This window comes from Ascaphus truei, chromosome 17, assembly GCF_040206685.1.
Source record: "Ascaphus truei isolate aAscTru1 chromosome 17, aAscTru1.hap1, whole genome shotgun sequence".
Taxonomy (NCBI): domain Eukaryota; kingdom Metazoa; phylum Chordata; class Amphibia; order Anura; family Ascaphidae; genus Ascaphus; species Ascaphus truei.
This window is the reverse complement of record NC_134499.1, coordinates 17,090,013-17,107,792: the sequence shown is the minus strand read 5'-3', so window position 1 is coordinate 17,107,792 and position 17,780 is coordinate 17,090,013. Positions and strand designations below refer to the sequence as shown.

General features: G+C 48.7%; 1 protein-coding gene across 1 annotated transcript in view; it reads right to left on the bottom strand.

Moving 5' to 3' along the window:
• Positions 1-591: 591 nt before the first annotated feature.
• The window catches only part of USP4 (ubiquitin specific peptidase 4), a 32,517-nt gene continuing 15,328 nt past the window's right edge, over positions 592-17,780 (bottom strand). The window contains exons 7-22 of the mRNA XM_075574066.1: positions 17,361-17,522; positions 16,503-16,620; positions 16,196-16,369; positions 15,075-15,233; positions 14,530-14,754; positions 13,719-13,802; positions 13,110-13,204; positions 12,060-12,245; positions 11,301-11,389; positions 9,875-10,123; positions 9,427-9,497; positions 8,477-8,586; positions 7,562-7,711; positions 5,221-5,324; positions 4,904-4,992; positions 592-4,081 (exon numbers count right to left, since the gene is read on the bottom strand). Coding sequence (XP_075430181.1) covers positions 3,929-4,081; positions 4,904-4,992; positions 5,221-5,324; positions 7,562-7,711; positions 8,477-8,586; positions 9,427-9,497; positions 9,875-10,123; positions 11,301-11,389; positions 12,060-12,245; positions 13,110-13,204; positions 13,719-13,802; positions 14,530-14,754; positions 15,075-15,233; positions 16,196-16,369; positions 16,503-16,620; positions 17,361-17,522 — 2,218 coding nt within the window. The 3' untranslated portion in view covers positions 592-3,928. The remainder of the gene's footprint in view (positions 4,082-4,903; positions 4,993-5,220; positions 5,325-7,561; positions 7,712-8,476; positions 8,587-9,426; positions 9,498-9,874; positions 10,124-11,300; positions 11,390-12,059; positions 12,246-13,109; positions 13,205-13,718; positions 13,803-14,529; positions 14,755-15,074; positions 15,234-16,195; positions 16,370-16,502; positions 16,621-17,360; positions 17,523-17,780) is intronic.

The window sequence follows — 17,780 nt, the reverse complement described above, 5'->3', positions numbered from 1 at the left end:
ACGCACACACGTTAAGTATGTTCACGACGTCACTGACACTTGTCACCATTGCAAATGTCAATTCCCAGCCACATCACCCGTCTCTCGTAACCCGCGCCCTTACATCACTTCTGATATTATGAGGCGCTATTATTTACTCAATGTTTAAAATACTAAAATAAATAACATGTTAAATGGTTGAGTTCTTTCACTTCAAGACAGCACCAATATATGTATAACTGGGATTGTACTGGTTTGTTTCCTGTTAGTTATTATAGGATTGAAGCAGGGGGTCTGCGGAGCTGAACAGCCTTCATTCGAGCTCTGGAAGCCCCCTGCTGCGTGAGACATGCCTCAGTAGGGGGGCGCCGGTATATGCATCATGTTTAAATGTCCCTCATCATGCCGGCCAATAGGAACCCGCAAGGGATGACATCACGGCTTCCTATTGGCCCAGAAGATGCAGGACATTTAAAGCCGCCATTACATTAGCCCCAGCGCTGCTTCCTGCAGATACGGCACCCCCTACCCAGATAAGGTACGAAGGGGTTGAAGAACAATTGGCATGTGAAGTGCCCACAACGCCGTCACAAAATACCAGGGGACTCTGGATTCAGGTGCCAAACCCATTTATTTCTAATTATATAATAAAGCCAGACGCTCGCAAAGTGCCAGGTTTAAAAACAGGTCTCAGGTTATACAATACAATACACACCATGACCCTCTCCCCCCCTGGAACACACATCCCCAGCTAAATCTTCCAGAGGACACAATCCCATCTTCCACCTTAAACACAGCATTATCGGATTCTTACCGTGCTTAAAGCTGCAGGTAGTGCTTGTGCCGCACTCCCAAAAAGAACATGGCATTGTGAATAAATACTGATTTATGCGCTTCCCTCATGTTAAAAGCTACATGTGAAACATTACATCGGATCCAATGATTGCAGCCTGTGTGTTTTGGTGTTATAAAGGGGCTAGAGCACAAGTGGGATTATATATATATATATATATATATATATATATATGCTGCGTGTGCCTCTCTGGCGGCCGCTGCATGTGTGCCTCTCTGGCAGCGAAGTCATAAACAGAAAAATAATAGTTCAATGTTTCTAGGACACCAGATCTTAAAATCCCAGTCTAAGATTTTATTTTTTTCCCTCTCACTTAAAATGAAAAGCGACCGTGTCCACCTTAAGAAACCAGAAATACATTGAAACTGGTGCAGGGTTGTGCGAAATAGATCAGAACACCACCGTGTGCGCGGGTCCAGGGTTACTCATCACAAAACAAACCCGTGTAATCCACCAGGGTAACGGCATCGCAGCAGTTGTTCAGATTGAAGAGGAGAGGGGTAAGAGCAAATTAACCCCTTAGCTGCCAGAGGGGCCTGCAATGGCCTTCGCAAAGTGGTAGCAGCTGCGATTACATTGCTGTATAGGTTAACATTTATCTCCAGTGTGTATTAACACTTTCTTTGCCAGTATTGCATGCATGTGGTTCCCGCGTGGCCCTATAATCTGGTTATCTGACTCCTGCAGTAGCAGCCATCATTATGTCCCACTGTGGACAAGAGACAGCCACTCAGCCAATCCCTCAGTAGTGATCGCATGATATATTCAATGTACCATAGAGAAAATATATTGTAGGCACCAAACTCGCTCCTCTTTGGGAATCGACGCCAATCTGAAACACTAAATCCTTTATACAGCGAGGACGAGATTAGAGAAAACAGGAATAAGAGGCAAAGACTCAAGGAGAAGTATGTCTGAATGCTCACAACGCAGAGGGAGAGAAACAATGTGTTTGAGCAAGCAGACTGCAATGAAAGCAGCCACTGCCGGGGCCTGGCCTGTGAAGGCATGTTGTTAGTATGTAGTACTTCCCAAAACAGAGGATGCTCTGGTTTATGGCGACTGATTAAAGCCATTACGCCTGGTTTATTAGAAGCTCCTCCATCCCCCACACTCTGCTAAACACCCCAGATGTCGGTAAGCCTCCGTCTCTTACATGTGTGCTTTTACATGACTCAAAATGAGGCAAAACCCTTTGACACCCAGCACCATGTGCTCACCCACTCATCCGGAGACACCGGTGCTGCTCACGGGTTAGCATCTTCCACGGTTGGAGGATCTGTGTTTTAAAGCAAGTTGCGATGCTTGATGAATTGTGGCTGAACCGCACAAGACACGTAGGCTTACCAAACACCAGTGTTCAGCACGCGTGCAATACACAACTAGACACCAAGTGTTGTGCACCTCTCAATTTGGAAGAGACAGACGCAGCGTTGCCCCTGGCACGGCAGTAATGATGCAACATTACTGGGTATGATCAGAAAGGGGCAGAAAAAAAGACGACATCCCTTAAAGGCCAGGATTGGATCCTGTCGTTGCATAAAGAATGGCTTGCTTATTAGCGCTATTTCTGCCAGAGAGATATTGCAAAGCAGCGTGTTACACACCCCTCAGGTAACAAGTGTTTAACGGCACCTGCTACCAGAGGTGAAGACATTAATGGCAGTTCCAGGGTTAAACACAGCACAACTAGGGCGAGTCGCCCTGCAATGGATCTCGTAAGACCCATTACATATTCTTCCATCCCTGCAGCACTGGAATAACTCATTCTGTGCAGCCATGATAGGTAGACAGGGAAGAAGATGCGTGTCTGAAACCCATTGTATACTGTGGGACCCGGGAGGGGAGATTACAATATCTGGCCTTTTTAGGATTCCCCTTAATGCAGGGATACTCTAGTTCTCAAGACCACCCCCCCAACAGGTCAGGTTTTACGGATATCCCTGCTTCAGCACAGGTAGCTCAGTCAAAGACTTGAGGACTGGCGTTGATCTCTGCATTAACAGTTTCACTGCTGCAGATGCACCACATACATGTGAACTCATAGCAATGAGAGAAATGCCTCCATATTCTGTGTAACTATTACTAGGGTGCTTTGAATGTGACAATTTAACCCCGTCATTTCCAGAGGCCAATAACGCATTTTGCTTTGCAATGCATTGCTGTGCTAGGTGGCAGTGTATCTGTTAACTTATTAATACAAAGCGATAGCAATCACGCAGAGCATCCACATTAAAGGCAGCAAACCAGATCTTCCTGTTACACACGCGGTGTGGTGCCTTAAACACTTGAAAACTGTCCTGTTAAAATGAAGAAATGAAGAGCAATAAATATAAACTCCCAGCCCACCCCCCACAAAAAAAAAAAAGGCAAAAGCCCTGCTTCCTACACAGATGCATTTTAATTTACTCTTTTAATGGTCTTTGCAAAGTTGTGCCGCCTGCCTCGCACACGTTACTCTGAATCCATGGGCCAGTCAGAGTGGTCATCCCAGGAGAGGACTGAGAAGCACCGACCTCCACGGATCGAGCTGGGATAAAGTTCTTATCAAGTGCTACAGTACTTTGTATTAAAAAATATACTTTTTCAAAGGCTGCTGGTGTTTTAGTTCAAATTAAACAGGGGAGGGGGGGTGAGAGCAAAAAAAAAGGAAAAAAAAGTGTGTTTAAAGCCGGGGATTAAATACTCCTTGACAAGCACAAAACAGGGTTCACCAAACCTATTCTTACCAATACCTCTTATACTGTACATTTCTCTATATAACCCTTTCTTTTGATCCTCCCATTGAGGGGTTAAACATTCCAGAAACGCCAATGGTTTTCTCTGCAATGAGTATTGCATGGATTAAATATTTTATAAATTCTCCCTCCCCTCCCCCCCACCCCTCGCTCGCTCTTCCAGAAAAGAATAATCCAGAGTAATTTCGTTTTCTCTGCTGTTCCAGGCTGACGTGGGACCACCTCTCGGGTCTCAGGGGGCAGCATTGTACATCTCCAAGCAGAAAGACAGCAAAATCAAGGTGTTCCAGACATCACTTGAAAGTGTTTCGGTGTCCGTAGCAGCACCAGAGTTTCACAGCTGCCCGCGGCCAGGTCACTAGTTGGTGTCCATAGAGTCACAGTCTTGCCCCCTTTCCTTCTCCTCCAAGTCTTCCGTGGCAGAGGGTGTGCTGAGGGACGCCGAGGGCGACGGGGCTTTACAGATATCGCTGTCTCGGAGCTGGTAGAACAGGACATAGGCCGCTTTAGTCTAGGGGGGGAAAAAAAGAGCATTACCCAAAAAAGACAATCTGTTGAATGAGTTTGCACAGACATGCAATGTAATCAGGGGATGGAGAAAGCACTCGGGTCAAAGGGTGTGCAGGAAATGTGGAGGGGACATGTTTCCGTTATGCCAGGGGTTCTCAACTCCTGTCCTCACAACACCCCCCGCCCCCAGGTTTTCAGGATATCTCTGCTTCAGCACAGGCGGTGCAGTCTTCGACTGAAGCAGGGATAGCCTGAAAACCTGACCTGTTTGGGGTTCTTGAGGACGAGTCGAGGACCCCTGGGTTACGCCATTTAATTTGGGAAAACCTTTCTGCAGACATGACCTTTGTTATCAGGACAAGTTTAACCGCTGTGAAACGTTTCAGTAGCCATCATGTCAGACGGTTTAGCTGAAGTTAGTCATGAAATGTCCCTTTAGAAAACTACATTTGTATGTGTGATTACATAAAAGGCATGAGAATGTAGAAGTGAGGCAAGTTTATTAATATCTGCACCGTTTGCAGATCAGCTGCCAACCAGAATCCTGTTTGAAAACAAAGGCTGCGATCACCGGGTACTAAACCACATCCTGCGCATGCAAGTCCAGCACCTTAACCACTACTCCACATCCTCTAGAGCAGTGGCAGGCACATCATGATATACTTCAAGGGCGGCACATCACACATGCGTGAAGAAGCTATAACCCACATCAGCAACATCAGCAACATCTTCGCTCCCTCTGCACTGGGGAGGGGGTAGGAGAGCTATTGTACTGCGCTGTGGAATAGGTTGGCGTGTTCTAAAAATATGATAATAATATTACCACAATCTGATCTTCAGAGGCTATGGAGACGCTGCTGTCATCAAAATAGTGCCACTTCCCGTTAATTGTGTTCTTTGCGTATGCTGTATCTGTGGGGTGAAATAAACACGTCAGCCTCTGGGGCACAAGGCCACGCACGGCAGGATCTGTATTTACGACCGTACATAATATCCAGTATAGTTAATATGCATAAAGATCACAAGCAGATCAGCGGTTTAATCCTGTAACAGGAGGTTCCTGATACAGCAGTGAAGGGGTTGAATCCAGGACTAAATGCCGTATAAAGGTATATGCATTTCTGTAATGTTATTACTTACAATGTCCTCCTCCCATCCCTCCATAGTGGTTTGAAACAGCGACGAGGTCGTAGACGTACGGATCTGCAGTTGGGTCACAAACGAACTCTGACATTTTCAGGTCCCTGAAAGAAAAACACCCGGCAGCTCACCACCCTGCACCACCCCACCCGGCAGCTCACCACCCTGCACCACCCCACCCGGCAGCTCACCACCCTGCACCACCCCACCCGGCAGCTCACCACCCTGCACCACCCCACCCGGCAGCTCACCACCCTGCACCACCCCACCCGGCAGCTCACCACCCTGCACCACCCCACCCGGCAGCTCACCACCCTGCACCACCCCACCCGGCAGCTCACCACCCTGCACCACCCCACCCGGCAGCTCACCACCCTGCACCACCCCACCCGGCAGCTCACCACCCCACCCGGCAGCTCACCACCCCACCCGGCAGCTCACCACCCTGCATCACCCCACCCGGCAGCTCACCACCCTGCACCACCCCACCCGGCAGCTCACCACCCTGCACCACCCCACCCGGCAGCTCACCACCCTGCACCACCCCACCCGGCAGCTCACCACCCTGCACCACCCCACCCGGCAGCTCACCACCCTGCACCACCCCACCCGGCAGCTCACCACCCTGCACCACCCCACCCGGCAGCTCACCACCCTGCAGCTCACCACCCTGCACCACCCCACCCGGCAGCTCACCACCCCACCCGGCAGCTCACCACCCCACCCGGCAGCTCACCACCCTGCAGCTCACCACCCTGCACCACCCCACCCGGCAGCTCACCACCCTGCACCACCCCACCCGGCAGCTCACCACCCTGCACCACCCCACCCGGCAGCTCACCACCCTGCACCACCCCACCCGGCAGCTCACCACCCTACCCTGCATCACCCCACCCGGCAGCTCACCACCCGGCATCACCCCACCCTGCACCACCCCACCCGGCAGCTCACCACCCTGCACCACCCCACCCGGCAGCTCACCACCCGGCATCACCCCACCCTGCACCACCCCACCCGGCAGCTCACCACCCTGCACCACCCCACCCGGCAGCTCACCACCCTGCATCACCCCACCCGGCAGCTCACCACACAAGACATGCACAAGTCGGACATCTTTATAGAAAGGAAAGGTATACAGGGATATACCAAATAAGTAAACATGGGAAGGATGCTGATTTAGAGAGGAATCCGATCGCCAATATTGGAGTCAGGAAGGAATTTAATTTTCCCCTTGTGAGACACCATTGGATAATGTGTCACTCGGGTTTTTGTTCGTCTTCCTCTGGATCAATATACTGTAAGTACGCATATAGGATGCGCATCTCCATGGACATGCGTGTTTCATCCTCATCTACTATGTAACTGTATAATAATAGGGGCATTCACCGTTCTGAATGTGCTTCCAAAACTCTAATCCTTTTATCTCTTTGCCAAGAGGCGCTTAACCAACATACACGTGCAAAGTGATGTTTGGCAACAAAGAAGCTAATCCCTACATTAACAGGGGGGGCTTGCAATGCTGCTTTGGAACTCACGTCAGCAAATGTGACAGAAGAGGGGGTTTCATCATGGTCCCAAAGGGAAAAAGCTGTGAGTGCAGGGAAGGGTGGGTGTTCTAGTGAGTGTATGGAAGGGTGGGCGTTATAGTGTGCGACCGTGCGTCACTAACCCGTGAAATCACTTTACGGCTCACATACAGATGTCCTGTGTTTGCAAAACATACAATGTGTCGCCGAGTCAGCTCTACGCTGTTTGCAAAGCATTGCGTTCCAGTTCTTATTCAAAGTTGTCAGACAGTTGCGTTTCTAACCCCGCCCCCCCAGCAGCAGTATAGTAATACTAAGTAGGTCTACACCTGGAACACAATAGTAGCTCATAAAAATGAGCTAATTTCCAGGAGTTTTACATTAATCGGTTTTATAAACAAGGAGATTACTGTTACGGAGTAAAAACACTGAGTCATCATGAATAGGTGAACCAGTTATCACCAGAAAGGCAGGGAAGTCACGCTGTTGCTCGGTGTGTTTTAGGAGCGATTATAAAAAGGTAATAAAATCAAACAAGGAAGTTCTGGTGAAATTGGCTTATGTATAAACAAAGATTCACGAATAGTTTATTGTGGGTTACGGCCCACGCTACTGTCACAGAAATGCCAAGGGCATAAAAGGGTGATTAAGGCCAACGGCAACTCTTTATCTAACACACAGACAGGGTTTTTTCAGTGCAAGCGCCCCCGCTGTGGCCTCGCCACGTACAAGCACCTCCAGCAAGGTAATAAAATTGTTGCTCCTCTAATAATGTAGCCCCTTCCCGGGGCCTGCAACGCGCGGCTTCGCTTTACCTGATGGGAAATTCCACCACGGCGTCGAGCTTGTCCCTCCAGAAGCGATTGTACGAGAAGCGTTTTAAATGCACCACCAAGATTTTGGGTAGGGACCACAGGTCAAACTTCTTGGTGGCCCGCTGATGCTTCCTGCAGTTGGGGCAGTACCTGTGAAAGGGGACAGAGTCACCAGAGAGATGGACACCTTACAGCAGCACTCATTCTGCCGTCAACCCAGTATGACCCCCTATCCAGTATAATGTATAGTAATGTTAATGCATTGTACAGCAGTCCCTATCCTCATAGGGGCCCATGAAGGAGCACTCCATGTCTATGTCCCCCCCTTCCAGCAGAGGTGGGAAGCGTTCATTTGCGCTTCAGAGTCCCCCTGCTTCCCGCGATACCTCCCGTAGGTGTTCCCGGTACATCCTGGATCTCCAATCTCCCGTGACATGCGGCCCCGTAGGAAGCATTGGACCAGGTGTCGCGGGAGATATACAAATCCATTTTGTTTTACCCAGAAGGGGGATGGTAGCACCGGAGGCAACTAGCTCAGGAAGCAGGGGGTCTCCAGAGCTGAAATTAACACTGCTCAGCTCCGGAGACCCCCCTGCTCCATCACTCCCAAGAGAGAGAGAGAGAGGAAAACAAAGAGTCAGTGGAACCGCACCTTTAAATGGTCTGTGCTTGTGCCAAACAATAAAACACACAGACGCTATATACTGTTGCAGGAAAAGTGACTGCTACTTACAAAAAACAAGCTGATATTTAGTATATTGGTGTTGGGAACTGGCAGTGCATTTTGTGGAACTGAACCGTTCCAATTTCTTGAGGCACTATGCAAAATCTTGTATTAATAAGTTGCTTGCTGGCCCCTCAAAGTGAAAGGGTTAAATGTGTGTCCCTATAAATAAGGGGTGTGATTTTTCGTACCAGGGGTCATGCTCCCCCAGAGTTTCTGTCTTGGTAAACAGCTGTATACAGTCGGTGAGGGCCACGGTGATTTTCTTGTTCTGCATCATCGATTCGTGTTTTTCGAAAGCCTTAAAAACCAAAAACAAGCCGCCCCAGTAAGACATGGAGGCGAAGGAAACAGATCGTTTTAAGCAAACATGGCATGTGTAGCGGGAAGTGTCACATTTAGGAGTCGGACAGTGCCACTAATGACAGAATTCTAGCAGACGGTCCTTCCATGGAGAAGTGAATATTCGTTGTAGGTTGTGATTATGTAGAGCAGAGGTGGCCAACGCCAGTCCTCAAGGGCCACCAACAAGTCAGGTTTTAAGAAAATCCCTGCTTCAGCACAGGTGGTGGAGTTGTTGACTGGCCACATGTGGTGAAGCCGGGATAGCCTTAAAACCTGACCTGTTGGTGGCCCTTGAGGACTGGAGTTAGATTATAGTGTACAGAGCTTTCCAAGCATCCAAGTGCACGGTTTGTCAATATACTTCAGTAAGAAACTTGTGAGCTCTGTATATTGTACACTAGTCTGTGAGAAACTCCGGCTGCTCTGCTCAAACGTGCCCCGACGTTCAAAGGCTCTGCACTAATGCATGAGCGCCACCAACTGGCAGCACACAGACCTCACACTGCCAGCTGCACCCAGCTCATTTCCGGGACCATATTGCAGAACGCCAGGATTGGGAGATGGCCTTAATAATCTGTTCCTAATATTCACCGATTTCAGGAATAGTTTCACAGAAAATTCCCACACCCACTGACCAGAGATGGTGCACAGTATGACGAGGCAGAGTATCTTCATACAACTCCGCCTCCGACCACAGAACGTTAGCAAATATCTCCAGAACCCTCTGGCAGTGAAGAGGCCAAGAGGAGTTTCTAGCTACGGAGTGGATTCGGGAAGCACAAGCTCCGGTTCTCACCTCTGCCTCCTGATCGTCGTAACACAGTTTTTTCGTCTCCGAGTCCCAGTCAATTGCGACGGTGGAATAAGCTGCGCGAGACAAGGACGAGTCTGTGTCACTCGGGACAAACGTGGGTTATATTACAGGTGCAGTCCCACTTAGGACCAGAGTGACCCAATGACTGTCCAACATGGTCCCCATGTATTCATTAACAATGAGGGAGGTGGAGATAATGACAGGAGGGTGGATAAAGAAATCTCCAAATATTGGCAATTACAATGCAAACCCCACCGACCAGACCACTTCCAAAGACAGGGGGATACAGAAGTAGGGTGCAACATTGTTCAAAGACACGTCTCATTCTGACATGGGGGAGGTAGCGAATAAGCATTTAAAGCTGCCTGAGACGGTGTACCCTGAAACAGGAAACCAACAAAGTCCCTCCACCCCTCCGAGCGCAGCTTACATTTGAGTTTCAGGAAGGAGCCCTCGGTGGGCATGGAGCCCACGTCCGACGTGGCGTACGAGTTCACCAAGCTGAAGGTGAACAGCCTCTTGTGGCAGTCCTGGGCTTTCTTTGGCATCTTGTTGCAGGGGCTGCTCCCCCCCTCGGAGCTCTCGTCCTCCAGGCTGTCCTCTGACCGCCCGTTGGACTCCTCGTGGGATTCGTCCTGCTCCTCCTCCTTCACCTCCTCTTGGTGATCCATCTCCTCATCTGTGATGGGGCACAAGGAAAGAAGAGAAAGTCGGAAACTTTAGCCACCGACCTCATCCCTGTGCAGGCAACCATAGGTTAGCCAGTTTTAGAACTCGCGTTAGCAGCTGCACTGTGAATTTCACCGTTTGGTGCCTGAAGTGAGATGTGAAAATCGATCTAGAACCCCCACTAGGGTATGTGCGATATACCGATATCATAATGACAACATCCCACGGTATACGGATATGGGAGATGTTATCGCGATATTACCGTGGTGCCAGAGTGAGGATGTAGGAACAGATTTGGACTTGCTGCGGTGTGTGACCGGAGCTGCAGGCTGACACTTCTCTCACTCCCTCCTCGCTTCTCACTGCAGGGAGGGAGAGGGAAGCCTGACAGCTCTGTGTCTGTGCGCAACAACTGCCGCCTCCCCTTTCTCCTTAACCTCTCCGCCTCTCACCCCTTAACCCTTCTCCTCTGGCCCTTTATAAACCTTCCACTACCAGGACATTGCAAGAAAGTTGGATGCAAATCCCTACCGTAACAAAAAGGGTTAATCCCTTAATTTTCAAACCGACACTGCTCCCCTCCCCTCTCACCCTTAGATATTCCCTAAAAAAAAAAACACCCACTTTTCGTTTAGAACATGTTACAAATACATGAAACATTTGATGTATTTTTAACAATATCCCAGGGTGAGCGATGGGATGAGGGGGATAGGAGCAGCGTAGGTGAGAAAAGGTGGCGACGTGCAGACAAGGAAAGGGATTGGGAATTTATTTTGAACACTTTCGATTTACTAAAACATTTTCGGGCTTTAAAAATAAAAATTAAAATATTTATCGCAATAAATGTATTGATATCGTTATCATGGGAGTTTCTGTTATAGCCCAACCATACCCCCCCCACCCTCCCATTTGGAAGTCCGTGATTTTTCCACACAGGGAAATATCGCTTCCGTGCAGTCTCCAGTCCGTGCATAGTCATAACGTCAAGACTGCCCCCCCGGGAGTATCAGGAAACTTTGGGATAAAGCACCAATACTCCCTTCACATGGAAACGTGTTCATGTGTGAACGTTCAGGGATTGCCGGGTCAGATCAGAGGTATAACCTGCAATTTAGCCTGACAGCTAGGAAAGTCAGGGACTCCCTGGAAAGTGGAGAACAGATATATAGACACACTACACAATATACCTTCATATATCCCATTAGAGCCGTTACATGTCCCGCTGTCTGTATTTAAACAGGAATACTCCTCCGGTAGTGGGGACTTCACATAACGCCTGGAGAAGAAAGAATACAATTCTTATTCAAATGTTTCTTTTTAGGAAGCAAAACAATGTGTATTCCTATTAAAATAAACGGATCCCTAGCACTGGCTCTTACTACAATGTATAGTCACAGGATTAAGAGGTGGTTAATAGCTTTGCAAATGCAGATTTGTTTGCCCCACACTATTTACAGGTGGTATTCGGAATGGCAAAACATTAACGCTTCACATAACAGCGAGTTAGCCGCAGGAACTATGTAACGAAGAGAAGTATCTCTGTGGCTACTTAAGATGGATTGCAGGATAATAAAGAAACTCTGCATCATTATACAACTAAAACGTGCCCTTCCCCGCTCTTACTCAATAGGAGTGAAGCTGCTTCTCAGTGCTGGAGAAGAGATCACCTTCAATCAAGGTAGACGCAAATGTTTTCCAGCATGGGGAAGCAGCAGCAAAGCATATTAAATAAAGACCATTATTAATGAAGTGCAAAGATGTGTACGACGCGTTTGCGTTTCTAAACGCATTCCAGGTTACACAACTTCAGCATGTTACTTTATGGGATCCTCTTGTGTAGAGTGCCGCACATGCGGTTTTCCAGAACAATCCCCGCTTGGATGCAGTGACCTGGGAACTGTGTTGTGTGGTATGTGCTGTTACGGTCGGATCCAGCCTCCACTTACTGAATTCTGTCCAGCACGATGTTGTACAGCAGTTGCGCGGTGTTTTGCTTCGGCACGGAGAGCAGCAGGGGCTGCCCGTACAGGACGGTGCCAGCCGAGGTGGACTGCCGGAATCGTCTCTCTCGGAAGCAGATGGGAAGCGTGATCCAGTCGGAATCCTCGCCAATCGGGGGTCGGACTTCATAGCTGCACCGGAGAGAAGGGGATTTAGGGAGATGGAAGCCAAACAAAGAGAGAGAGAAAGCTTTGGATGATGTTGTACAAACGAGAACAGGAGATAGGTAGGACACCTGCATTTATTGGGGTGATCAAGAAAAACAGAGAAAAGGTTATACATGGAAACAGAATATGACTGCAGATAAAAACCACTTGACTCGCCCATTTTCCCACCGGCAGTAAAACCTCAGACTCCATTTCGTTCATATTTAGGATTCAGCCTTCTGTCTATGCCAAGGTATCTTTCAATTACTGCACGAGCCCCCATCACCTCTGTTGGGAGACTATTCCATGACTCCACCACCCTTTCTACAAAGTCCTCCTCATATTTCCCTTGAGCATGCCACCCTCCAGATTCAGAGCGTGACCTCTTGTCCTAGTTCTCTCTAAAAAAAACAGGGGTGTGCAGTTTGAGTCCCCAAACAGGTCAGCTTTCCAGGATATCCCTGCTTCAGTACAGGTGGCTCAATCAGCCCATTTCAGCAGCACAGGTGGATCAGTTTTTGAATGAGCCTCTGATTGAGCAAACTGTGCTAAAGCAAGGATATCTTGAAAGACCTGTTGAGGACTGGAGTTGAGCACCCCTGCTTCATGCTTCACTACCTAGATTCCATCCCTGAGCACGTCAATAAAATAAAAAACAGTACAAGTTTGCACTTCCTGCTCATCTGCTTTTTTACTTTTGCCCAACAGGAAGTGGAAAGCCAGGACAAATCAAAGCATGCTCTGTAGTGATGGCCGCACAGATAAAGCAGCACCGACACTGCAAACTTATTATACACAGGCAGGGAATGGGCAGCTACGTTCACACACAGACACATTCAAACTACTTACACGAAAATATCGTCCCTGTCCATGATGTGGCTCAGCGCTTCGTCCATTTGGAAGATTTTGTGAAACCGATGGTTATAAACATCTGTCACCACCATCTAAAAAACAAACCTAATCATAATCAGGGACCAACCGGCTCCATCCCACCCAAGTGTAAGGGACTGACAACACGGGACCTCAAGTAAATCTCTTTAAGGTGTTTCAGGCCCCCGTGGCAGTCAAAGGGTTAACGGTTTGAAGACATGGCACTTGAAGCTCTTCGGCTTCTCACGGTTAACAAAGAGATGTGTATATTGTCATTCCTTGGGCTGCGCTTATAGTGCCGGCGACGGCGCTTCAAAACAATTGACTCAGTCGCGAGTGCTTAAAGTAAGCGCGACGGGGCGACCAAAAATTTGGAAGCCGGTAAATTTGATTTTTCAGACTGTCGCCACGTGTGTGTCTCTGAACCAATGACCCCATCGCTAGCGACAACGCTGAAAGTTAAATTATAACTTTCGCGGGTGGCGACGGCATCGGTCGCGTCGCCGGCACTATAAGCGCGGTTATAAGCGCGGTGTTAGGCATCACAGTTGCCCTTTGCCCCCAACTAGAAGGTCGAGCGGTTCTTACATTTTCAGCAGGTACTCCTGAGAGCGCTGACAGCGCCGAACTCAGGTCAGAAACGGCTCCCATCTTCGGGACGACCACCCGGTACTGTGAGAAAGGAAAACCGCAAACCATTAACACGGGACTCGTTAGCCAAGTTTATTTCTTTTTAACACCCTTTATCACTGCAATAAAAAAAATCCTTAGGATTCAATTCCACCTAAAGTTTGCACTTCTGTTCCTCTCGTCGTCAGTTTCATTTCTCTCTGGGTTTGCTTAATTCCAATGATAAAATCTGGTCATTTATTCCACCTCAATCTTTAAACAAGATATGCCATCAGTGATCAAACACTACACAGAGGCTCTCCGTCCATATAGAATAAGTTACAACCAGTACTAATCGTGAGAGATTAGGTGAAGACTGGGTAAATACCCCTAAGAAATTGGTCACTATGCAGACATTACGTTTACAAGAACGAAATAAAAATGTTTCAATGCTTATGCTTGTATGATTCGTATACCAATTGTACATTTGACATATGGAACGTCACAGCAATTAGTTCCCTTTGGTTATAGGATCCTTTAAAACGGGATGATGTTGGGGGGTAAGATTAGGTCCTCAGAATTTACCTAGATCCTGCGGAGACTGTGGGAGATCAGCCCCCCTCCCCCCGCAGCAATACTATAATGTCCTGCACGTTGTAAGACATTTGTGACCTATGCATCATTAAGACAACTGCGTACAAGACATTTCAAGGCGGCTGGTTAACTAAACATTAAAAGTGTCCGAGTTAATCACCAATAACTTTAATTAACTCAAGAATCTTTTCTCTACCTGTGTCGGTCTGCACTGCGGCTCAACGCGGACCAGGAAAACCTCCATGGTGCGGTCTTTCTTCATGGGCAGGGGGAGGGTCAGGTAACAAAAGGGGTCAAAGGTCACAGAGACCTTGGCACATTCCGGGCACACCAGCGTGGACTTGAAAAGGCCGTGGAAAATGTCTACGATGATGGAGTTGTTCCTCAGCAGGTGATTGTCCCACGCTTCTTTGGCCACGACCTACGTGGGGCAGGAAGAATGACGTATTTGCATATACCCTTCATTTTCAGGACACACGAATACAAACGAAAAAGAAGGAGAGGAAGTGAAGACGTGTGCACGACAGGTTTAAACAGCTGCATTACGCAGGGCACAGCAGACAAAACCCCTTGCAGTTCTGGCCCTGCGACATGTTGCAATGTGTACATGAAACGGGCAGAGCGATGTGTTACAGGAGCCTCAGGACTGAAAGGGGTTACTAGGTCGCAACGCTCTTTGAATAGATTATTTCAGAGCAAGTCGTGGTGAGCTGCAGTGCGGATGGGCTGCGATTGTCTCACCGAGTCGCGCCTGCCGTTGGCGTCCTTGAGCTCCAAGTACGGCTTCTTCTTGACTCGGTTCAGATCCTCGTGCAGACCATCCAGGAGGAACGCCAGGAGCTCCTGAGAGTCCTGCTGCTGGTACCCGGAAAATTGGGGGGCAAAGCGGCCCACCTGTGTCTGAAAAGGACAGGGGTTCACTTTAAGGAACACGCTCATCATTATATTTAAAGCAAAAACACCATGTCGGAACAAACTGTTAGATCAGGAGTGTCCAACTCCAGGTCCACCAACAGGGTAGGTTAAGGACATCCCTGCTTCAGCACAGGTGGCACATTCGTAGATATCCTTAAAACCTGACCTGTTGGTGGCCCTTGAGGACTGGAGTTGGACACCCCTGGTTTAGATAATGTTGGGCTTATTTATTTCTCTCCTTTTTTGCCAAGTTCTCACTTTCATGGTAACCTGCACTGACGAGGGAAGCGGCCTTTGTAACAGCCCGGCGAGGCAGATCAGCCACTCGACTCCACAACATTTAAAGAAAATGGCGAGGTTGCTAAAGACGGCAGTGACCGGACTTCATTACGGGGAAGAGACATTGATTGATTTGTTATGGTGAGTACAGTGGACTGCTGTTTTTTCCCCATGACAGCTACATCCCAATGACATGATCTAAACGTGCAGATAAAGCACCATAACCATCGGAATTGGAAGCCGTTCGCATGACTACGCTGGTTGTAATTAAAGTGGCAATCCACTCGGGCTTTTTTTATTTAAACAGATTTGAAGCAGGGGGTCTCCGGAGCTGAACCCCATTCATATCAGCGCCCGGGTACCCCGCTTCCAGAAATTCTTACCTCCGTAGGAGGTGCCGGTAGCCGCTCTGCTTGCCGGGTTCACATCATGGTGGCGTTTCAAAAGTCCCACGCACTGCGGGTCAATAGGAAGCCGTGACGGCATCCGGTTCAGCTTGCTATTGGCCCGCGTGACGTGGGAGCTTTAAACTTTGCCGAGATGTTGGCACCTCCTATGGAGGGTCTGCATTTTAAGAAGCACAGGGTCCCCACAGCTCATTAATGGGGGTCAATGCTCTTTTTTTTTAGTCAAAAATCATAAATTCCGCCTTTAAAGCTTCCACTTACTTTAAACATCCGCGGGGCCACGTAAGAGTGCGCCCCTGACCAGATCTGGCGAATCAGCTCGGCATAGGCTTCCGCGATCTCCCCCTTCATTCCCAGCGGATTGTCTCGGTTAATCTCCGCCTCATACTCATCCATCAGGAAGTACTCAGTCAGAGGTGGGGTGTTACTCAAACACTGCAAGGGGAAGGGGCGGGACCTCCAGTTACTACTCACTGACCCAAGCAATCAGAAGGGGTTGACAGGCAGTTTTATTCCATATGGATTTGACCCACTATATTGACCCACGCGGAAGCATTACATGCCGTACCTGCAGTGCAGAGTTCATGAAACACGTGTTCCCAAGATTACTGAGGCCGCAGAGACCCGGCTGATTCTGAGAATGGGGCTCTTTGTAATTGTACGAGTTATAGGGGGACCCGTAACCTCTGAAGTGGAAACAAAAAAGGAGATTAGGTGAAATCTACACGAAAATAGTCCTACGCCAAACCGCAGAGAGATGTCACGTTTCAATGAGCATCCCAAGTAAACGACCCCCTATTGTTGCAGCATAGGTCAGGAGCAGGAGGGTGTCTTGGGAGTTCAACCGTGTTAATTCCAGCTCCGCAGACCACCTGCTTCGAGATACTTACCTTCTTCGGTGCTGCCGATACTTCCAGCTTCTTAAATCTCCAGCAGCACACGGGCAAACAGGATGCGGCGACAGGCAACCTTTTAACTTCCCATTGGCGTGCGTGCCACGGGAGAGGTTTGTTTACCCTAGCGGGGGATGTTATCGTGGGCACCTTGGCAGGCAAGTATCCCAGAAGCTGAAATTAACAATGTTTTCCCACGTATACTTGTGTAGGCGGAACCGTTACACTGTAGCAGGTTGTGAAGGAGTGAAATATCTGCAACAGATTGCGTAACCCTTCACTGCCCTGTGGGCCAGGCACACACGCCTTGTCGGGCCCTCTGGCGATGAAAGGTGCACACGCCTTGTCGGGCCCTCTGGCTATGAAAGGCACTCTGCCTTCCATTCTTTTATGGTTACCAATTCCCATAGTTACAGTTGAGGAAGCTCAAAGAAATATACATGCAATTTCTTCTATGTAGGACATTGGGCCTCTTTTGCTGGATTTTTGGGGTGTCAGTGTGGGGTAATCGTTCAATGCAAGCTCACTGTTACCCTTTGCCTGTGCTGGAGCTGTTGTTCAGCCCGTAGGAGGTGCTGCCGCTGCTGCTGCTGCTGTCCCCGTTTGTGATGGTAGAAGAGGGGGATGTGGAGGTGTAAGAGCTCGTCGATGATTTTGTAGCAGTAGTAACATTTCTACTTGTTGCAGTGCTCGATCTATAAAAATGGAAACACATACAATTTTAAAAATAAGCGGTGGGAAGGTGGCAGCGGGCGTTTGAGAAGAGGTCTAGTGGCATTTGTAGCTGTAGGTTTAACCATACTATGAAAGCTTGAGCATAATACCCGGCTAAAGTGGCAACATGGAACATGCAAATGAGGCTGGCATAGCAACTAAGGCCTCAACACCCAAATATGGAACACCCTGGAAAGCAATGGCCCTCATTCCCCGCAGGTCGGAACGTCCTTGGGCTG